This window comes from Rhineura floridana, chromosome 2, assembly GCF_030035675.1.
Source record: "Rhineura floridana isolate rRhiFlo1 chromosome 2, rRhiFlo1.hap2, whole genome shotgun sequence".
Lineage (NCBI taxonomy): Eukaryota > Metazoa > Chordata > Lepidosauria > Squamata > Rhineuridae > Rhineura > Rhineura floridana.
Genome location: NC_084481.1, coordinates 165417758 through 165441969, shown reverse-complemented (window position 1 = coordinate 165441969; position 24212 = coordinate 165417758). Strand labels below are relative to the sequence as shown.

Here is a 24212-nt window from a genome sequence, read left to right as displayed (position 1 = left end):
CTCACAAATCCGCATTTGCGATTCCTTGGAAAAACCGATTTGCTTTCCTAAAGTGGAAATCAATCGCATCACCTTCATGGAGCTTGGATGAAATGCCACTGACTTTACTTAAATGGGCGTTCCAGGGCGGTCCATGGGTGTTTTCCCATCATTTTCTAAGCCCCTTCTGTCCTTCCCAGCCAATAGCGCATTCAAATCTGCGCATGTTTGTTGAAATGCAGATTCAGCGCAACATGGGGGGGATAGTACATGTCATATTTTGCTGACCAATTGGCTCATATGGGCGGAGTGACAGACGGGGCGCTGGGAAAAACTAAAATGAATGTATTTCATGTCTGGGTGCAAAAACTGCGGATTTGTTAATATTGAAAACAGTGAACAAACAGCCAAGGTGGGTACACTCCAATTACAAAACAAATATGGAAAATGTGGATTATCAATGTAAGTTTGGACAGGCCCATAGTCAGGGTGGCCAATGTGACTGTGTCCTGCTTCTGGTGAAAATGAATCCCGCAGTTCTAAGTCTACACAGGGTAGTAGTCCAAAGTCAAAACACAGGGGCAGCACAAGAGACAAGGTTCAGAAACAGTCCAAGATCCAAACACGGGGTGGGTGGGGGTGTTCCAGTAAACAAGGAAACTCAGGCTAGGAGCTGGTGCAAGGGTGCTGTTCCAGACCTGACCTGTCAAGACCCCCACCCAGAGAACAGCTGCAGGCCATCCAGGCTGCCTGAGAAGTTGGTCTACTTATGAGTAGTATCTTAGTCACAAGTAACCCTTTATTATTATTTATTTATTTAAAATATTTCTATCCCGCCCTTCTACCCTATAATAAGGCACTCAAGGCAGCTTACAATAAAATTGAACACATGCACAATAAAATTGTACACAATAAAGATCACAAAAACATTAAAATAAATTAAAATGCATAAAATACAATTAAAATACATAAAATACAATATATATAATATATACATATATATACTTATATATGCATATATATGTATATATATACATAGGAAACAAACCTTTAGCGTGGCGGCACCTACCCTGTGGAATTCCCTCCCCTTAAATATTAGACAGGCACCATCTCTGTTATCTTTTCAGCGCCTATTGAAGACTTTCCTCTTTCAACAAGTCTTTTAAATTAAGACCTATCCCAGTCTGCATCTGGGTTGGAATTGCTTTTTAATATGTTCTTTTTAAAAAAATGCTTTTAAGCTTAGAACATGTTTTCATAGCTTTTTTTAAGTAGAAAGCTAAAATCAATTTAGGCTCTACGTTCAGTCCCTCCCAAAGGCTCTCTGGAACAATGTGGTTTTTAGAAGTCTCTGGAAAACCATCAGGGAGGGAGCAGAGCAGGCTTCTGTAGGGTATTCCAAAGCTTGGGGGCCACAGCTGAAAAGGCTCTCTCCCACGTGCCTGTCAGTCTAACATCTTTCATTCCAGGCATGCAGAGGAGACCAGAGGCAGATGATCTTAAGTCCCAGCCAGGTACATATGGGCGTAAGCAGTCCCTCAGGTACATTGGTCCAAGGCCGTTTAGGGCTTTAAAGTTCAGAATCAGAACTTGGAATTGGGCCAGGAAACAAACTGGAGTCAATAAAGCACAGGGGTGATATGTTCCCTGTGCCGTGCTCCAGTTAACATTCTGGCTGCTGCATTTTGAACCAACTAATTTCTGAACCATTTTCAAAGGCAGACCCACATAGAGTGTGTTTCAGTAATCAAGCCTCAATGTCACCAATGCATGTGTCACTGTGGCCAAGTCAATGGCTTCCAGGAATGGGCGCAGCTGGTAGACCAGTTTGAGTTGGCCAAAAGCACTCCTGGCTACCGCAGCCACCTGATGTTCAAGCAGCAAGGCAGTATCCAGGAGGACTCCCAAACTGTGGACCTGATCCTTCAAGGAAAGTGCAACTCCATCCAGAATAGGTTGCAGCCCTTACCCTGGTGTAGTTTCCCCCCTGACCAGCAACACTTCCATCTTGCCTGGATTAAGTTTCAGTTTGTTAGCCCACATCCAGCCCTTCACAGCCTCCAGGAACTGGTTTAGGATGAGCACTCCCTCTCTGCAATCAGGTGGTAGGGAGAGATAGAGTTGAGTGTCATCAGCATATTGATGACATTGTACTCCAAATCTCTGGATGACCTCTCCAGTGCTTTCATATAAATGTTAAAGAGCATGGGAGACAGAATGGAACCCTGTGCTACCCCATAGGCCAACGGCCAGGTGGTCAAGCAGGAGTCTCCCAGCATGTCTTTCTGGGTCCTGTCCATCAGGTAGGACCAGAGCCACCGTAAAACAGTGCCTCCCAATCCCATCCCAGCTAGATGGCCCAGAAGGATATCCCTTTACTCTTGAAGAGTCCTTGTTCCTCAGGGGGGGCACTCTGGTGTCTGCCCCCAACTGAGCCTGCATCTCTAGGCAACTGCATTTCCCACATACTTGATGGCTTCTCAGCCTCTGATCCTCCACAGGGACCCTCTGTGTCTTGGGGAGGAGGTTGGGGGGCCATGACTCATTGAAGGCCCCAGATCCCCCTGCTGCTCCTCAGTGTTCATTGATACAGCCTGTTTCTCTGAAACATTTGCCTTGGGGAGCTCCAGGTCCTCCAGCAGAATCATGACAGTGGTGCCCTCAAAATGTTGGTGGACTACAACTTCCGTCATCCCTGACAATTGGCCAGGCTGGCTGGAATTAATGGAAGACGTAGCCCAACATTTGAAGGTCATTGCATTGGCTACCCTTACACTAAACACGTCCAGCTCATGAGCATGGGAGATTATAGTAATGCTGATTCTATTAATGCTGGTTGAGTTATAATTAATTACGTTTTACTTCAAATAGGCTTAGATAAGAACAGGCTTAGATAAGCCTGAATAACCTGTCTTGGATACACAAACCAAGCTCAACTACTGTTCACACTTGTGCTGTCAGGGAGAAGCTAAAAAGAGGGGATTTCCGGATGAAGGTGGAAGCTCTTTCCTTGATTGGTTGGCTGAAACTCATGACAGCTAGGCTGCTTCCTGGCTTTCTTCAGTGTTTCACTGATGATTTTGTAGCAGTTCGCAAAGAAGCCTGCTGGGCAGCTGGAGAACTCGGAATTAAAGAAGAGATGGTGAGTAGTCAAAAATGCCTGACAAAGACCCTGAACGCATGAGGTAAGGATCATCTCCATTCCTGAATGCAGAGGTGGCTAACCTTTGGATTCTTCAGAGTCTATTCTTCAGATGCTAGTCCAAGGCTTGAACAACACTGGCGGTATTCACCTAAATAGTTTCACATATGCAAGGATTACCACTAGCACAAATGGACTTCCCCACCTCTCCCCCACCCCCGCATGCCCAACTCCATCCCCAGATCTGCTCTGGAGGGTTGGGGGAACCCTCAGAACAAATTTAGAGGGGGCGTTGGGGAAGGAGAAGGGGAGAATGATGGAATGAGTGACTTAGCGCTACACTAAACACAGCCTTATATCCTAATGGATTAGTTAGGTGCCCGGATTCAACATGGGAGATCTGTATGCAGAACCAGCCTTCTGTATGCACAGTGGATGTAACACACATGCACATCTGGATGTGCAAACCTACATCTACATTGTGGAGCCTGGATGCACCTGGATGCATGGTGCAGAGAAAGTGCATAGAGAACAGTTTCTCTCTTTCTCAATTTTGGAAGCAGGGGCCATCAATTAATTATTTAGTTTATGTGTTGCATTTATATACCACCTTTATTCCAATGAACTCAAGGCAGTTTATCGTTTTAAAATACTAAAACAAATAAATGGCATCAAATATAAAATATCAGACTCCTCTCAGGCTGACTGGTGGTTTCTTCAGGCGCAAATGGCAGAAGCTCCCGAGGCTTGGCTGCTTTTCTCCTGCCTTCCCTCGGGATCCACAGGTCTTTCTGAAGCAGCCCAAGGGATGGCAGTTGGTCCCCCTAAACCTTGTGATACTATTTGTCTAACTGCAGACAAGCTTGAAACAGGAGTTGCAAAGCCAAAAAGGGCTTAGTGAGAAATTAATGTTTAGAGTCATAGCCAATATGAACATAGTCTGCAGCCTGGTTGACACATCCCATTAACCACAGTTCAATACAAACCAGGGTCCAATGTGAACATGCAGCATGCCTGTCCATGCTGTTTATAAGTTTCTGTGCTCCTGCTTCCGTGTGCCTTCAACAACAAAAAATCAGTCATGTCATCTGAACCCAGGCTCATGGCCTGCCTCTCTCCAAACAAACCACAAGCAGCAACCAGGGTTTGTTCTTGGGGGATATGAAGGGCAGACAAAACAAGGTACTGCACACAACGCATAGCCGAACTAAGGCATTCACTCCCACAAGATGTCGAGATGGCCACCAATTTGGATGGCTTTGAAAGAGGATTAGACAAATTCATGGAGAAAAAGGCTATTAAGCTCTACTAGCCATGACAGTTATGTTTGATCTACAGTGTCAGAGGAAGTGTGCCTCTGTATACCAGTTGCTGGGAATCACAAGTGGTGAGAGTGCAGTTGCACTCAGGTCCTGTTTACGGGGTTCCCATAGACATCTGGCTGACCACTTTGGGAACAGGGTGTTGGACTAGATGAGTCTTTGGTCTGATCCACCAAGGCACTCTCATGTTCCCACATCTCATGCTGATGTGGATGCCAACATTTGTCACATACAACTTGAGCTGGAATAGAGACAGGATCTGTCCATAGCCCAGGAACAGGAAACTCATTGCCCTCCAGATGTTGTTAGACTCCAATTTCCATCAGCCCCAGCCAGCATGGACTATGATCAGAGATTATGAAAGTTGTAATCCAGCAACATCTGGAGGGCCACACGTTCTCCATCCAAGTTCTATCTTGTTCCATCTCAGGGAAACTGTGTTTTTCTACCACATGTTAAAAATTTTTTTGGGTAGAGCCAATTAAGTTGCTTTGGACCCTGGATCCAGTTCATGGACTTCTTGTTCGCCATCTCTAAAAGTCCATCTCTTGTGTTCTTTAGCTGAGAAAATATTTTCTCAATGCTTAAAATAATTCATCTATATTTATTATTAAGTCATTCCCATATTCTTGAAAGGAACAGGAATGCAGTGAGGTGGATGAAGGCAGATAGGTGCAATTGTGTTTCTTCCCTTCCTTATTATGAGGCTTACAAAGGACAGGGAAGAGAAATACACATAATAGAAAGATGGATCTACAAGACAGTGGAATTGAATGAAATAAGACCATTATTTTTTTCTATGCAAAATGTTATGGACCAATCACAATACATGATTGATAGACAGTGTTTTGCCTGACAGGTGCCATATTGTGCACACCTGCTGTCTCTGTGTTACAACTGGGAATTCTCTTTTGGAGCAATATCCAATTTAAAGCAATATATATAACATTCTGTGTTAACTAACAACTGTATTTTTTGCTTCTTAGGTGCTTAAATGCCTATTTAAGATAATGCAGACTGACCCCCTCTGGAAAATCAAGGCTCTAGCTATAAGAGGTATTGTACAGGCCAGGCCTCTGACATGTCCTACTTGGGTGCAGGTCCAACCTGTAACTAGTTTGAGGATTGCCGCTTGGGATGATCACGTTCCATTTGGTAAAAATGCTAATCCCAATTTGTGAACATTTTAATTTTCTGGACTGAAACAGCCCTAAGATTGTTTCCCAAGAATTATATTATTTGATCACCTCTTTCAAATGTGTTGACAGACCAGAAAGCGATCATTCCCCCATTATCATGACTTTAAATTGTGGAGACTTCCCAGTTCAAATTGATCCCCAGACCTACCCCAGGACAGCATACGAAGTCTATCCGGGAAAGGTCAAGTGGATCCCTAAGCTTGCGAATGAAATAAATGAAATGTTGGATTCCTTAGACTTGCTAGCTTTAAAGGATGCAATACAGTTATCCTCCCAGTCTTCTGTTGTCTTTCACTCTTTCCAACAATTAATGACCCTAGTGCAAAGACTACTGATATCAAATGTTAAAACTAAATCAAATAAAGTAATATCTAAATCAAAATCATGGTTCGATAAGGAATGTGTGCAGGGAAAAAAATTATTAATATCTAAATTTAAGGCGTTCAAAACGAATCAAGAACCAGTGCTCTGCAAGCATATTGTGAAGAAAGAAAACAATTTAGATGTTTAATTAAAAATAAAAAGAAACTAGGATTACATGAAACTTGGCAACGTCTTTTACATGGCTCCCATTTGAAAAATTCTAACTTGTTCTGGAAAATCATTGCTTGTAACTGGCCAAACTCCTCTCCAAATATGGGCTGCCATGTTCCCCCCAAACAATGGGAGATTTATTTTACCAAAATATATGAACATAACAGTGGTCAGGTAGACCTTCCAGACCCTACATATGATATCCCTAAATGGGATCCGGTCTCAATAAATGAAATCATAGATCTTATAAATAAGTTAAAAACTAATAAAGCCCCAGGTTCGGATAACATCCCTCCAGAACTATTTAAATCTAATATTGACTGGTGGGCACCCTTGCTTGCAGCCTTATTCACCCATATAGATCTTTCAATGCATATACCCAGTGATTGGGGCATGGCAATTATTGTGCCAATCCATAAAAAAGGCTCGTTACACGAACCGGCCAATTTCAGACCAATAAGCCTTTTAAATATTGTTTGTAAATTATATTCGGCTCATTTATATAATAAATTAATTTTATGGATAGAACAAAATGACATATTGGCTCCAGAGCAAGCGGGATTTCGTACAGGACGCTCAACTATTGACCATGCATTAGTCCTGCAACATTTTATTAATAAATACAAGACCAAATTGAGGAGTGCGTTATATATAGCATTCATCGATTTAAAAACAGCGTTCGACTCTATTTTAAGAGAAAGACTATGGAATAAGCTTATTGAACGCAATATTGATACTCGATTACTAACTCTTATTCGAGCACTATATAATAACACATTTCTTCGAGTCAGATGCAACAATAAAGGACAACTAACAGACCCCATACCCACCTTTAAAGGGGTCATACAAGGATGTATTCTTGCTCCGTTATTATTTAATTTATATATAAATCCAATTGTAGATAAGTTGACAGCAATTACTTCACATCCTCCAACATTAATGACAAATTCTAGACCGATATTGTTGTATGCTGACGATATTGTGCTAATATCACAAACTCCCGTTGGTCTTCGACGATTGTTATCTGCCCTTACTTCATTCTGTCAGGAAGAATCTCTTGTGATAAATTATGAAAAAACTAAGATAATTATTTTTTCTAATAAAAGACCAAAACATATTTGGAGGATAAATGATCACCTAATCGAATAAGTTAGAGTATTCAAATATTTAGGCTTCTCTTTCCAAGCTTCTGGTTCATGGTCTTCACATATGAAACAAGCAGTTGTTAATGCAAAAAGAACTATGAAGGCCTTACTGTCCTTTTATTATAATAAAGGAGGTCAAATTCCCACTGCTGCTATAAAAGTTTTTAAAGCGAAAATAATCCCCCAATTGTTATATGGCTCTCAAGTTACAATTGGTGAGAAATTTATTACGTTGGAAGCGGTTCAAAATTCATTTCTCAGAGCCATTTTTGCAATTCCCACCTGTATCCCTAGTTTCATTCTAAGAATGGAAGCGGGACTTCCCTCTATAGAATCTTGAGTATGGTCACTCAGAATCAACACCTGGCTCAAGTTACTGTTTAATCCAATAGGTCTGGCCCCTCACATATTACAAGATAAATTTTATTCTCCATGGGAAAGGATGATTATAGATAAATTATCCAATCTCGGTTTTTCAATTCCCACAATTTTAACAATGGGTTATAACAAAGCCAAAGAGCATATTTCTTTACGAATTAAAGACATTGATTTTCAACAACACCTGGTCCTTGTCAAAAAACATATATAATGCTAACCCTCAATATCCTATGCCATATATATCCAACTTACCTTTACCCAAACATCGTAAGGCTTTTATAAGGGCTAGATTAAACTGTTTACCCTCTGCAATTTTGTTTGGCAGATATAAAAAAACACCTTATTCTGACAGAAAGTGCCCTTGTGGTGTAGGTGCGATAGAGACGTTAGCTCATGTCTTACTCCACTGTGAATATTATAATGAACCTAGATGTCAACTAATTAAACCTTTAATTACTCACTTACCTGGGAGATGTGAAGTAGTCTATCTTGAGTACCTTCTTGCGGACCATTCATCCCACATAACTGAAATTGTAGCTAAGTTCTGTGCTGCTGCTATTAACATCAGGAAACTATTAACTTCAGAAAACTAATATGTTAGTTCCCATGTATCGTGTTTTATAATTTTATATTTGTATATTGGTATATTTTTGTATATTTTTATTCTTGGTCATCGACCGTAATAAAATTGACTGACTGACTGAAACAGCCCTAAGACTAATAGTAGTATTTTAGCATTTACATAGCATTTGTACTTCATATTATCTCAGTATCAGTTTCCAGAGGGGAAGCCGTCTCTGTTGCAGCAAGAACAGGGTCTTGTAACCATTTAAAAACTAACACATTCCTTATGGCATAAGTTTTCATGGATCAAAGTCCAGTTCATCATCAGAAACAGACCTATAAGATAGGCGTATTTTAATCTCTCTTGCTACAGATTTTTATTATTTATTTATTTGTTTGTTTGTTTGATTGATTTATATCCCACTCTTCCTCCCAGTAGGAGCCCAGGGCAGCAGATGAGTGTCTGATATTGAAAGCAAACCCTCTTGTCTAAAGCCCTGTCTTGAGATAATAGTTAAATGATTTGAACCAGGGACTTAGCTCACACACTTAGGGCGAAACTGGGCATGACACTATATGTGACTTTGCATTTAATATGTATGCTTTTAAAAATGCAAATAAATGGTGCAAGTGGCAACGGGGCGGGGGGGAATGATCATAATCTTAGTGGGCTCGGGAGTTGAACCCTTTCCTCCCCTGCTGTGGCTTGAGGAAAATCCCACCTCTGAAGTTGGTATTTGCATTGGGAGGAAATTCCCTGTATTAGCAGCAAATGATAATTTCCTCTCAATGCAAATAGCACAGAGGTGGGGAACCTCGGGCACAGGGGCCAAATGTGACTCTCCCAGGCTCCTTGTTTGGTCCTGGGGACTCTCCCCATGCATCCACTTCACAACCACATCCTGTCTCCTCAGGCTGGACCTTAATTCATACCCTCCTTGAGTGTCTTTGCTTAGCTGGAAATTGTCCTGTAATGATGATTCTTCCTTGTTTGGATGAAGGATAGAGTGATGTTGAGGAATGTGTGTAGAAATTAGAGTACTGCACAAAGTCACAATTTACATTCATTGCTTTGCCCACTTTTGCCTCTGGCCATGCAGCAGCCCATGGAAGGTTGCCCATAATATAATGCATCTCTTAGGCTGAAAAATGTTTCCCACTCCTGAAATAGCATTTTCAGAGGAAGGATTTCCCATGGGACCACAGCAGGGGAGGATTATCAGCCACTGCTATTTGCAAGTTAAAATAACCAGACATACTCAACAGCCTGTCTGATTGGGGCCTTAGTTGTTGACACTTAATATTAATTGCACTTGTTAACTTTTGTGTATGCCTCAGGAGTGTCTCCTTGCTGCTGAAATTTCATATCAAATGTGTGTTTTGGATCCTAGCAGTCCATCAGAGTAAAGCATCCTGTTTTTTAATGTAAAGCTGTGCCAAACTCAGTACATCCAGGAGCACAATATTGGCCTGACATCTGTGGTTTGATTTCCAAATGTATAGACGTGAATAAGATTAGCAATAATACCTGCATCGACAAAAGATAATTTGGGTATAATTGTAGTGATTGCTGGATGAATATATTTTCATTTTGATTTGGTTACAATCAGTTTTGTGCTTCAAGGAATAAAAAATCACTAGGAAGGTTGGAAAAGGTAACATTTTGTTTCAGAAAATAGGATGTACAACTATATATATGTAGTGTTCTGCTCATATATCTGGCAGCTAATGGTGTCACTTGGGTCATTGCCGTATCTTCCTGGCATAAGTGTTGAAATAAACACCATCTTATTTTCCATCAGCATTGGGTCAGATAGGCGAGGCAAGTCCCTACTTAAAAGACCTTCTCCTCTGGGCCCTTCATTATGAAGAAGATCCTGGAGTACGGAGGGAAGCCTGCCGTAGTCTCATTATCCTCAAGCTGCAGGATGAAACTGTCCGGGCTACTTTGCTGGAGAGAATGATATTGGAACCAAATGAGTTGGTTAAAGAGTAAGTCACTGTTTCCCTAAAAGAAGAAACATTTCTGCATTTAGAAAAAACACTTCCTCCTCCTGGGACTTCTTGGTGGATGTACAATAATTTCATTTCTTCTGGATAATATTTCTGCGTAGCACATTGGCATCTTCTAGGAATGCACTTTACGCTTTAAGTGTTTGAAAAAAATGAAGGCCGCTGTCCTGAAAAATAAGCTCAGCATCTTATTCCACTGATTTCATTAGTATTCAAATGAGCACCCACATTGGGGGTGAGTGGAAGCACGCTTGTCTCCACTGGCCATCCCCACCTCACATTTGGTGAGTATAAGAAGGTTATGTGCAGAGAGCTCCTCCACTGAAGAGTCACTCAGGGTTTCCCTCTTACCTGAACAAACTCCACACATATATGTTGGTATGTGCTAGGACCACTTCTCACACTTGGCAAACATGTCGCCAGCAAGGGGTGTGACCACCAAGAACAAGGCTGTATGGCGCTACAGTCCCCTCATGCATTGTAATTCCATTGATTTCATGATAGGTGTTCAAATGAACACCTCACATGAATCCTAGAGTGGCTTTATAGAACTCTAGAATATGCTCCAGCTGTGTTTAAATAAATACACAGAAGCTATTTATTCAGTGCTTGTACAGGTAACTAGTGTCTTCAACTTGTACTTAATGGAAAACAGCCAACTGTTCATATTTACTTAACATGCTATCTTCTTCCTTACTTTGGAACTCTATGATAGAACTCTTCATATGGCAAATTTTGAAAAACTGAAAGTATTGATATTTGGAAGCAGGATGTGACTTTAAACACAAGATATAAAGATGCCTTATATTGAAACAGACTGTTTGCTCCATCTAGTCCGGAGCCACCCACTCTGACTAGCAGCAGATCTCCAGGGCCTTCCTCAACCCTACTATCCTAGAGAGGCACCTGGTTGGCCACTGTGAGAACAGGATGCTGGACTAGATGGGCCACTGGCCTGATCCAGCAGGCTCTTCTTATGTTCTTATGTTCTTATAGCAGAATTTGAACCTGAGACCTTCTACATCAGTCGGGAAACCTTTTTATATCATGAATTATTGAGCCAAAGAGGAAAATTCATTGAGATGGTGGTCATACAATCAATCAGATTCCACTGTTTTTGTGGGTTAGTGGCCTGAAGGACACCTTTGAAAGTTTAGATCAATTGATTCAATCCATAGTTGCCAGCCAGCCAGGTCCATGCTTTCAAAATTCCTCCTCAGGTGGGGACTAGTTGCATTAGGAAATGGGCTGTACCTGGCCCAGGGGCTGAAGATTCCTACTCTGCTTCTATGTACAAATATGTGTTCTACTACTGAACTACAACCCCTAACCCCAGCTGAGCATTAAAATAAGCTTTGAGGGCTGCAAGATCTGCCTGTCTATGTGCATGTGTTTGCATCAACCTTGACATCAATGTTTCAGAATAAATGGCAAGATCTTGGGGATCTTGCTGGTTTTTACCTTGTTCATAAACATACTGTGACTTAATATCAAACATATCTACCCCTGATCCTCAGGAACATATTTTGAGGGTACGTGGAAGGCTGCAGGGAGGAAGAGAGAATGTGAAGTTTTGCTGCACAAGTGTAACACCTTTCCACTCATGGAGATAGAATTGGATACAGCCATACTGTAGACCAGCCTATCCCAACCTTTGGGTCCCCAGATGTTGCTGGACTACAATTCCCATCATCCCTGACCATTGGCCATGCTGGCTGGGGCTGATGGGAGTTGTAGCCCAACAACATCTGGGGACCCAAAGGTTGGGAAAGGCTGCTCTTCTAGACTGTCCAAAAGTCTGCAAACTTAAGTCTCAAGAAACATTGCAGCCTGCTTTCAAGACTAATTTGAGTACTGGAACTTTGGCTTCTATGTCGCTTAGACAGATCTGAACCTTTTATTGCAACACAAACATTACTTCTGAGAAATACTCCTAAATCTGGTCCATTCCTCCTCCCCCCACCCTGTTTCTACATAGTCACATGCTGCTGACTAACATGCCAAAGCCTTAACCAGACAGAACTGGATTACTACCAATATTGTGTGTTAATTTCTACCTCCTAACTTAATAACCTTATCCTATGAGCTGCTGCACTGGCCACGCAGATCACAGGATTGTACAGACGAATGCAATTTACGATTACAACAACTAGCATGTCTGAACCAAGTCTCACCTCAGGTCCACCGCAACACCCATATTTTTTATCTGTTGCACATAAATGTGCTGTAAATTTGCATAGCAAAGAAAGGTTGTAGAGCCCTCTGCCTCCACCCATCCCTTGTGTTACATCGCAAGGATTTTTTTTGGGGGGGTAGGGTTATCAGATGTACAGAGACAAATGGAAGTATGAGCCAGGTTCAGATAAGCAAAAAGGTCTAGTGGTGGCGGCTTTCCCTAGCTGGGAACAACCTATACACTACTGCAGTGGCAGAAGGCACTTCCTACACCATTGCAAATATCTCAGATTAGCAGAATAAGGGTGCCAGCTGCATATGCACTTAGCAAATATAAACTAAGATGGCTAGCACCCTAATTGGACACTAACTCCTTTCTCTGCTGGGCTTTCATTTGGATCTCTGAAGCACACAACTAACACTCTGCCCATTATTTCCAATTCAGGGAAGTGAGCCGTGCTGTGACAACTTTCAATTTTGAACAGGAAGAGGAACACGAAATGATTCAGAAGATTAAGGACAAGGTGGGGAAAAAATTACAATTAGCAGAAAGAACTGGATTCTTTCTAGGAGTAAAGAATTCAAACATTATGAGAACTCCTGTATCCACCTATTCTTCACCCTATTGTAACTTCTGAAGATGCAAAACAATATGGAACTGTGATACATGAGGTTTTATACTTCAGAACGTAGTGAAGTATTTGGGTTATGGAATTCTATAGAATTGGATGTATTCAGGATGCGATGAGATGGGCATATTCCAGTTTGCAGAGAATTGTTCAGTGAAGGCTTGGCCAATATGCTTAGAGAGCCAGTGTGCTGTAGTGGTTGGAGTGTTGGACTGGGACCTGGGAGACCAGGGACCAAATCCCCATTTGGCCATGGAGCTTGTGCCAGTCACTGTCTCTCTCAGCCTAACCTACCCTCATAGAATTGATGCGAGGATAAAATGAGGAGAGGAGAACCATGTTTTTACACCACCTTGAGCTCCTTGGAGGAAAGGTGGAACATAAATTTAATATTAAATAAACAAATAGATGTGACTAAGGAAACTGGAACCAGGCAAAGAAAGTATGGACAAAAAAAGAGATTAATACAGTAAGACTGTAAAGAGAGCAATATGTGTATATATTTAAGAGTCTACCAAAAAACTCAGAAAGGGGACTATGCCACCATGTCGAAATTGCATTGAATGACGCTCCTGTCAACATCTTACTGCATATGGAAAGCCAGTGTAGCATCTTCATGTGCATTCTGGAGGTGGCAAAGTCCTGTGAGAATTGGCCACATTGCTTCCTGCATTCAGGTCTAGCAGCCTATTGAGCAATTAGCTGGTAATGCCCCTTTTTGTCCCTCTACCCTTTTAGGTGGATTAGTGTGTTAGTTTCAGCTCTAGCCTTACATCCCGGAGGCCACAGAGAAAACGGGAATCTTACTGAAGAGTTAGGATCTAGTTTCATAGAATCATGGAGTAGGAAGGGGCCTATAAGGCCATTGAGTCCAATCCCCCTGCTCAAGGCAGGAATCCAGCTTAAAGCATAACCAACAGGTGGCTGTCCAGCTGCCTCTTGAAAACCTCCAGTGTTGGAGAGCCCCCCACTTCCCTAGGTAATTGGTTCCATTGTCATCCTGCTCTAACAGGAAGTTTTTTGCTAGGCACATAGGGGTCCAGCCAGTCTTAATTTAACTGCCTAGGCTCTCTGAAGCCTAATCATATCATTAATTTTTCACATAACTGGGTTCTACTAGCTAGCACCTGAAAGAGAAGTGGGCGCAGTATTTATTCATTTATAAACCAGAAGGAATGGTGGAAAGCTGGCACAGACTTCAGTTATCAAAGATCAAGTTAAAAACATTTAATGATCCCACTCCCCAAATATAAATCCTACTCACTTTGTCCCTGTGTTTACATAATGAGAATATACTGTTTTAGTTTGGTCAGATAGAATTAAGATCTGGTAAATGGAGCAGGTAAAATTTAGTGACAAATGAAATCATTACTCTCCCCCCCCCCCGAAATACAGCAAGTACCTATTCCGTTGCAGTTTGGGTGCAAACCTTGTTTGCTTTGGCATTTGATGGTTGATTATGCCAGCCATTATGATTTTAAGCTCTGGCTACTGGATTTTTTATTTTTTGCTTTTAGTATATTGGTTTTTTACTGTTGTACACCACCTTATAAGTTTTACATAAGAGGGAAATACAAAATTTTAAATAAAATAAAAATAACTATCTCTGATGCAGATTGCCACATTAAGCCAGAAAGACTTAATAACTGAGAAACTGTGGAAACTTAAAGAGTTAACAGAGAACACATGGCATGAAGCCCACCGCATCTATCGAGAGAAGGGAGACATATTTGCATACAGAGAAATACGGGACATCTTCCTTGATGTTGTTCAAGTTACTTTCACAGGTATATTGGGATGGTGGGAAAAGCAGTTTAGTAGAATGCTAGTTTGCTTCTACATTTCCTTTTTTACTTTTTGCACAAAGGGCACTCAATGCAAGCTTTAAAGAAGGGTTCGGAAACTGGATCTGGCTGGTGGGCTGGTTCCAGAACTGGCCCATCCTCCACAGGCCACTTTAATTCCACAGCCCTGACTTTAATTCAAGCCATAACTACACAAATTTCTTCCAAAAACAGGTGCAGGGTATCAGCTTCAACCAGGAGCTGGTATTTAAATTGAGTATGGAAAGCAAGCTCTACTTTTGGTAAGAATTGGCTAGTAAATTGTACTGTTTGTCCTGCCCATCCTTCAAGTGAACAACTGGTAAAAGATCTAATAAAACAACACTTAGTTTCACAGAATATTAAGTGTGATGGTAGGAGGAAATGTTACTGAAATAAGAGATTTGCACATAAGTATATATAGAGTTGTCAGTTGTGCTAAGGCTGCTTTGATCTTATAGTTTTTCAAAAAAGAAAGTGAACTCGTGTTAAAATACTACTCTCTGCTTAGCTTCTCCTATGTCATATTTATATCCTTATCTACACCAAAACATAAAGCATTCACAGTCCTAGGCAGTTTTTTAAAAAAAGAATGAAGTGTACCATATTCAAACAGTCTAGGTACCTGCACCTGTAAAATATATTAGTTTCAAGGGGAGCATAAACAGAAGTGTTGTGTAATCAAAACTGTCACCTACTCATCTTTCTGTGCATATATAGGTCTATAACAATCTAACTGTATTATATACAATCTGTGTGTATTTTAATTTCTAATCAACACCCAATTCAAATATCCATTCACAATATTTTGTTTAAATATGGGAAGATCTTGTTTTTGCCAAAGAAAAAAACTCGTTTATGCTTATTGCAAATGTCATTGAAATAAAATTCGTTAACACCTTCATTTGAACCACATAACAAAAAGAAGACCTAGAGTGATAGTGTAGAACAAGATAGCCAATATAATGCCCTCCAGATGTCATTCGAGTTCAGCTCCCATCATCCCTGCCCATTAGCCACGTTAGAGGAGCCTGAAGGGAGCTGATGTTCAACAGCATTTGGAGGGCACCATGTTGGCTACTCCTGCATCAGGATACACTATGTAAGCAGTTCAGCTTAACATGCAGATGACATTAATCTTTATTCTTTTTGTAACCAGACTAACACATATATCCATTTGTCTATCCAGAAAATTTTTGTTGTCCAACCAGGAAGTTTTCGAAGCTTTGGACTGCTATCTTGAATTTACTAGTAAGTACAACAGATAGGCATTCTTACAACATATTTATTCTGATATAATTTAACATGTTACATAGACAGTAGAGGGTTCTTTGTAATCAGTAATCCCTTCTCAAATAAGACAGTGGCCAAGGCAATCTTGTCATCCAAGGTAGCACAAGGAATGTCTTCCACACTGACATACTTTGGGTAAGAAGAGAGCAAAAATTCAATACCATCTGTATATTCAGGCTCTATTTCACAGTACTTGGGCTCCTCCTTGTGGTAAACCCTTGAATTTTCTGTGGTATAATGTAGCAACAAGGCATCTCCTTCATTGCACAACCTGACAATTCCATACCGAAGCAGCCGTACCTGTGTCTTTTTCTTCAGCTGGACATCAAGATTTTGGACATTTCCATTCTCCCACCGTGCTGGATGTCCATATACGCTCAATGCCTTTTCGCTCTCAGTTAGCACTGGAGGGAGGCAGTCACGAAGAAAAGCCTTGGCTTTTTGATCCACTGCAGCATCAACTGGTGCATAATCTATTAGTTTGGTTATTAGAGCCTTGACCTTTTGCATAAAGGCAGCTCGACGAGGGTCAACAAGATCCGAGTTCAAGACTCCCATGTATTCCAGGTAGTCTGTGGGCAGACCCTGGCGGTATTCCACATCCTCTTCGATGGCCATCTCCAAAGTTGCGGGGAGGAGCTTTTCCAAAAGGTCTCCCCAGGAGTTTCGCTGGTATGAGGACACTGTTATATGAAGTGAATGTGCATCTGGGAGACAGTCCCCTTGGTGGATAAACCCACGGGGGAAATAGAGCAAATCCCCAGCTTCTAATACCGTCTCCAGAACAGGGTCTCCAATCTCTCTCTGACTGAAGTTGCTACTTGAAAACTGAGGCAACACCTCCACCTTTTTTCTTGGGCTGTAAACCCGCCAATGCTTCTTCCCTTCCAGCTGGATCACAAAGGCTTCAATGTCATCATAATGAGGTGCAAAGCCTTGGGTACCAGCAGGGGTCAGGTAAGTGTTGGCTCCAACCATGCTGCTGAATTGCTCCTGTAGGATGGACAGGAAATGCCAGACTGTGGAAGAAAAAGCCTGGGGGTTTAGCATCCTGAGGGAACAGCCATTCTTGTAGAAATCCCACACTACAGCTGGCACAGCTCTGCCCATTGGATTGTGTGTCTCCCTCTTCCCGTCTTCGTAGCTGGTCACATCCAAGTTGATGCCAAACTGGACATTGTTTTCGCGCAGGATAGCATCAAACTCAGCTGTAGAGAAGAGATTCTGATAATAACTTGGATTGTCCCTGTGGATCAAGAGGGGCTGCTTCTCCCAGTAGCAGTCAAAGAACTGCTGAGGGGAAATGGGAGCAATGAGCCACTCAAAAAGCTTGGCGGCCCGCTGCCGGCTATGCTGAATTTGCCCCAGTTCTTGGAGGAGACACCGGAGCGAGGAGCCCATAAAAGGATGCTGAGAAGGTGCCTTATCTTCTCTATGAGGTGATGCTGATAGGCTTTCGCCTACCAGCCCGGACTCAAGCCTCCCCCGATCCGCCTTCCTTTGACTCTTGAAGGGCGCCACATCCTGGGATCTTGAATTCATTCTCCGCTTCTTTCCTAGTTTCGTCGCTCCAACCGGGACGGGACGTGCGTTGCTGTACTGCTCCTCGTTAGTGGTCCCTTGTGCATCCGGGCAATCCTCGGCTGCTGCCCTTTTAAAGGGCCGCTTCTTGATTTTTCGACGTCTCAGGGAGACAGATAGCCCGTGCATTGGGTGTCGTGGCCGGTCCCGGTCCCGGTCCCCGAGCTGCACGGCGGAACGATAGGCCGAAAGCGCAGACACACGTGGACTCAACAGCTCCATGCGTAAACTGCAGTTTCCGGCCTAGGGGGAAGCTTTTATTTCTAGTCTTCCTGCGCTCTTCGTGTGCCGCTCTGGGACTACCGCGGTCATAGAGGAATGGTGAAAATGGCACAAGTGGAGCGGATCTGCTCGATGTAGAGCCGGAACGCGTACATAAGGAATTACTCCTTATTGGCTTTTCCGGTTTAAACCGGAAGTTACCCACTCTTCTTAACGTCCAGTGCAAAGTATATAGGGTATCATAGAGATGCCAAGAGATAGACGGCTTAAAGAGCCGTGTCACTTTACACCTCTAGTGACTGTAAATAGTACGTAGTTATGCTTTTCAAAAACAATTATTGAAGTTTAGGCTGTGTGAGACTCTAATTTTGTTGTCTTCTATAGTCCGCTCAGCAGGCGTTTGCAGACAAACCACGGTGGAGCAAGTTACTTGTGCCTGCAATCCTAATCATGCTTTCCTGGAAGTAATTCTCTTTGAACTCTATGGGATTTACTTCCGAGTAAGCACGCTATCGGCTCGGGTTGTGAGGCTCCAGTGCACACATTAAGTAAATTTTTGTGAGAGTCAGGATTGTTGAACTTGGAATGGCTTGTCCCCTTGAGTAACCATGCATAGGGGATTAGGCTGGAATTCTAAACCATTTTACTTGGAAGTAAATCCTGTTAATCCCAGAAGAGCTAAGCATAGCCTTCAAGCTGAACAGTTGTGCTATGAGGATGCTGCTTTGCCTATCCAGAAATCCTCCTCCCAATATTTTACAGCCAGTTTCAAAATAGATAATGGCAATATCAAAATACTTATAGCTGCTTAACAAAGAATAAATATTCATGTTATTTAAAATATATCCAGCTGACTTCTGTTACTTTTAGGGTATGTTTGGAGGAGATGCACAGAATATGCAGAAAGACAGCTAATGCAATATCTCTAGAAAAAAATATATATTAATATTGAGCAGAATACACTATCACTTGTAATTTGAAGTTATTTCCATCAGGTCTTTTTGAAGCTTCCCAAGACACAGGCTTTTATCCACCAATCATTTAAGCCAGTGTAAACATGATTTAGCTATGTATGCTTATTCAGAAGTAGGTCCTACTGTGTTTGACAGGGCTTACTCTCAGGTAAAGGAGCACAGAACTGCTACCTAAATTACCTCTTTAGTGCAGTTTGATCTACTCAAAAGCAAGTACTTCAGTTTATGTCCTCAACACACTTACTAGGAAGTAAATCTCTTCGGAGTAAGTAGATGCTAGTTATCATCTTGCACAGCCTTTTGCATTTAGACATTTAGGAGAAATGAGTTTTTCACCTGATTTGTTTGATTACCTGAGGTACAGCTTTATAGGTAAGGTAGTCAAATTTTATTTAAGCCACTTGTACACCATTTAATTAGCATTTCTCAGAGGTGTACATAGAAATAAAGCATACAAAAAATAAAGTTTGATCATAAAACTGACGCTACCTTAAAACGCCTGCTGCAACAAGAAAGTCTTAATGATCCACTTTAAGTTCAGCAAGGGTCACAGTCTAATCTCAGTTGGGAGGGAGTTTCACAGGCTTGGGCCTGCTACACAGAATGCACAGCTTTGAATATTTACAAGCCATGCATCTGAGCTATGGGGAACCATCAGCAGAGATTTCCCCAAAGATCTTAGTGATCAGGCCCAGTATATCAGGGAACAGTTGGTCCTTCAGATACCCTGGAGCCAAGTTGTTAGTCCTTGTACATTAATACAAGAACATTGAACCTGGCTTGGTAGCATATTGGCAGACAGTGCAAACTTTTAAGCGCTGGAGTTATGTGCTGGTGGTAGTATGTCCCTTTTTTGTAAGAGCTGGAGCTTTCGGACCAGGCACAAGTGCATTGCAATAATCAAGTACTGTGATTACCAATGCATGACTTACTGCAGCCAGGCTATCCCTGTCCAACAATGGCCATAGTTGACATATCAGCTGTTGCTGATAAAAGGCTCTCCCAGCCACTAAGGTTACCTGAGCCTCAAGTGACAAAGATGGATCCAGGAGCACCCCCAAACTACGTACCTGTTCTTTTAAAGGGAGGGTAGCCTCATCCAGAACAGACAGATGGCCAGTCTTCCAGACACTGGAACCACCTACCCACAGTGCTTCTGTACCCCCAGGCTTCAAGCTTAGTAATAATTATTAGCCCTGATCCATTCCACAACAGCATCCAGACAATGTTCCAGACCATACTCAGCCTTTACTGACTCAGATGTTATGGAGAAATGGAGCTACATATCATCAGTGTACTGATTAAACATTACTCCCAAACTCCTAATGACTGCTTCCAACAGTTTCATGTAGCCTCGGTGGCACGGAATGCGTTTTACCAACTTCGGTTGGTAGCCCAGCTACGTCCCTATCTGAGTAAGGAGGACCTTACATCAGTGGTTCATGCTCTGGTAACCTCACGTTTGGACTACTGCAATGCGCTCTACGTAGGGCTACCTCTGAAGACGGTTCGGAAGCTACAGCTAGTGCAAAATACGGCGGCCAGACTGCTAACAAGAACTAAGCGGTCTGAGCATATAACACCTGTTCTGGCTCGCCTGCACTGGCTTCCAATATGCTACCGGGCCAGATTCAAAGTGTTGGTATTAACCTATAAAGCCTTATACGGCGCGGGACCACGATACCTGCAGGAACGCCTCTCCCGTTATGAACCGGCTCATACACTACGGTCTACTATGAAGGCCCTCCTCCGGGTCCCGACCCATAGGGAGGCCCGGAGGGTAGTAACAAGATCTAGGGCCTTCTCAGTGGTAGCCCCCAAATTGTGGAATAGTCTCCCCGAGGAGGTACGCCTGGCGCCGACACTATTATCTTTTCGGCGCCAGGTTAAAACCTTTCTCTTCTCTGAGGCATTTTAATCTAAGTTATTTATTTAAATGTTGTAATTGGTATTTTAGATGATGTACTTTTATATTTGTTATATTGATCTTGTAATTTTATTATTGTATATGTTTCTATGTTTGCCGCCCAGAGAGCTGTTTGCTAGTCGGGCGGGATATAAGCTGAATAAAATAAAATAAATAAAATATTAAACAGCACTGGTGACAGGATTGTGCTCTGGAGCACACCATAGCACAAGAACCGTGGGGCTGACACAATCACCCAATGCTATTTTTCTGGTCACAGCCCTGCAGTTAAGAATGGAACAACTATAAATCTGTGCCCCTAGTACCCATCCCACAGAGCCAGTTCAGGACACCATGGTCAACAGTATCAAAAGTCGCAGACACATCGAGAAGCAGGAGCAAAGAAGCATTTTCCCTTGTCCCACTCTTGATACAGGTTATCCATCAGTTTGACCAAGACTGATTTAATCCTAAAACTACACCTGAATCCAGATGGAAATGGATAGTCTCCTGTAACTACTGTGCCACCACCATGCTTAAGAAGGGAGTATTCACGACCAGGTGGTAGTTACTGTAAACCACAGGGTCCAGGGTGAGCTTCTTCAGGTGTGGATGCGCAACTGCTTGTTTAAGAGCAGCAAACATCACTCTGTTGCATAGAGATGTGTTCACTATACCCTGGACTCAGTCAGTCAGTCAGTCCGTCCCCCCTGCCCCCCGGATCTAACTGGCTTTCACTAGCCAGGATGGACGGGTCATGAGAGCAAGCGTCCTGTCCACATAATCAGGACACATAAACTGATCCCATAAAATATGGGAAGGTGCTGCATTGGACACCTCAACTGGACTTGAAAAAGTTGCTGTGTCTAAGCTCCGGCTGGTAGCCCAACTACGACCCTATCTGAGCAAGGAGCATCTTGCCTCAGTTATCCATGCTATGGTAACCTCTAGATTGGACTACTGTAATGCACTCTACGTGGGGCTACCTATGAAGACGGTTCGGAAACTTCAGCTAGTGCAAAATGCTGCGGCCAGAGTTCTCACTGGGACAAAGAAATTTGACCATATAACACCTGTCCTGGCGCAGCTGCACTGGCTACCGATATGTTTCCGGGCCAGATTCAAAGTGTTGGTTCTTACCTATAAAGCCCTAAACGGCATCGGACCGCAATACCTGATGGAGCGCCTCTCTCGCTATGTACCTACCCGTTCACTACGCTCGACGTTGAAGGCCCTTCTCCGGGTCCCAACCCATAAAGAGGCCCGGAGATCAACAACTAGATCTAGGGCCTTCTCGGTGGTGGCCCCCGAACTATGGAATGCCCTCCCAGACGAGATACGCCTGGCGCCTTCTCTGTTATCTTTTCGGCGCCAGGTAAAAACTTACCTTTTCGCCCAGGCTTTTTAAATTTTGTAAATTTTTAAATATTTTAATTTAACATTCTAAACTTAATATGATCTTAATTTAAATCTCAATGGCAATTTTATTAATGTTTTATAATTGTACTATATATATATATTTTTCCACACTTGCTCATATTTTAATTGTGATTTTATTTGTTGTACACCGCCCTGAGAGCTTTCTGCTATAGGGCGGTCTAGAAATGTAATTAAATAAATAAATAAAATAAATAAGTCACTACAAAGCTGAATGACTTCATCCTCAAAGTAACGTGCAAACTGTTAACTGGACATAAAGAGTGCTCCAGAGGGCCATCTACCACTTCTGGTGTGCTTAGCTTCTGGACCTTCTAGAATAATTCTGCTGGGCAGCACACTGAGGCTATGATGCTGGTAGCAAAGTAAGTTATTCGCTGCTTTCATTTCCACTTGGAAGGCAGAATTGTGTGACCTAACAAGTGTGTGGCCAGCTTTGCAGCAAGTTTTCCACCATCTGTGCTCCAGTCTCCCAGCCTGCTTCATTGCCTGCAACTTCTCAGTAAACCAAGGTGCAGTGCAGGCCCTGAAGCATCAGAGGGGACCTTTGAGAGCAATTGTGTTGACAGCCCTCCTCCCCATCCCTCAAGAGGATCACTGGCTTTTTCTGCTAAGGAATCTCTCAGAGTATTCAAGAGTCTCCCAGATTCAATTAATCTCCAGGTGTGGACCATCCAAAGCAATCCCCCACCCCTGCAGAGTAGGGCTGCTGCCAAAAGTCCAAATTTAACTAGGAAGTGATCTGACAATGACAGTGGGGTTATGACACCACCCCCCATGTGAATGTAACAAATAATACTGATCATATTTATTTATTTATTACATTTATACCCCGCCTTTCTTTTCATCATAGAAACCCAAGGCAGCTTACATATGGTTCCCAGGTGGTCTCCCACCCAGGCACTGACGACACCTGACCCTGCTGGCCTCATGTGCCTTCAGACCATAAAAACACCAAGATTAAATGTTATTCACAAAATATATACAGACAGCAACTGACAGCAAATACTGGGGGAAAAGCCATAAAGAAAGGCATAATTTGTTGAAGGATTATTTGCAAAGACAGATAAGAGGGATCTATGTATGGTTTCACCTCTATCAAGTCAAATCTTATTTTACTACTTGCATTTCAGCCTTGGTTGGGAATACCTCCAAACCCATGGACACAAAGAGCCTTCTTAGAAGCACTGAAAATACACAATGCTGAGAGGGAAGAACGTGCCAAGAAACCAAAAACACCCACAGAGAAGCGGAACAAATCCAGGGTCAAGAAGAGGGAAGAAACACTGCCCAGTGTCCATTTTGTGCATTGACCAGTCAGTTACTTAGCTGACTCTTTTACTGTGGGAAAGGAGGTACAAAAATTGAGTATAGACAATAGCTTCTCAGAGGCTTGGAAGAATATAGTACATTCGTTAATTTGTGCGTGTATGCCTGTGTGTCTGTCCCACCATGGTCTCTAGCCAAATCAGTTCTGCAGGGTTTTGAATAACTGAGCTTTACATCCTGAAACTAGATACAGAAGCATTACCAGCATTGCTGTACTGCCAGCAGCACATCTGTTACAGCATTGCTGGTGATACTTCTGCAATAGATGTGTAACTGTCATGGGTGCCTGTTATCGGATAGTACCTATTTAAAGTAATATATTCCTCCACTGTGTCTAAGGCAGGTTTGGAATTTTTATGATTAAAAAAAAAAGTTTTATGATGTACTGCATGCACTACAATGCATGCCCACGTGTGCTCATGCAGTCCTTTAGAAAAAATAAATAAAGGGGCAAAGCTACTACTCCCTGTCAGCAATGCCACAATTTTCCTTTTTCAAAAAAGTTTTGGAGAGGAGAGATTAGAACAACAAAAGTTGTTAGTACTCTGTTCATTCAAACAGGACATG

General features: G+C 42.4%; 2 protein-coding genes across 2 annotated transcripts in view; one reads left to right on the top strand and one right to left on the bottom strand.

Moving 5' to 3' along the window:
- HEATR4 (HEAT repeat containing 4) overlaps positions 1-23963 on the top strand; it is a 42624-nt gene extending 18661 nt beyond the window's left edge. Inside the window, 8 exon segments of the mRNA XM_061612796.1 lie at positions 2941-3121; positions 5430-5499; positions 10066-10255; positions 12897-12975; positions 14696-14867; positions 16093-16154; positions 23450-23527; positions 23529-23963. Of these exon segments, the coding sequence (XP_061468780.1) occupies positions 2941-3121; positions 5430-5499; positions 10066-10255; positions 12897-12975; positions 14696-14867; positions 16093-16154; positions 23450-23527; positions 23529-23645 (949 nt within the window). The 3' untranslated portion in view covers positions 23646-23963.
- RIOX1 (ribosomal oxygenase 1) lies at positions 16171-18182 on the bottom strand. Its single transcript, XM_061611253.1, has one exon. The coding sequence runs from the start codon at positions 17997-17999 to the stop codon at positions 16212-16214; it is 1788 nt and encodes a 595-aa protein (XP_061467237.1). The 5' UTR covers positions 18000-18182; the 3' UTR covers positions 16171-16211.
- Positions 23964-24212: the final 249 nt, after the last annotated feature.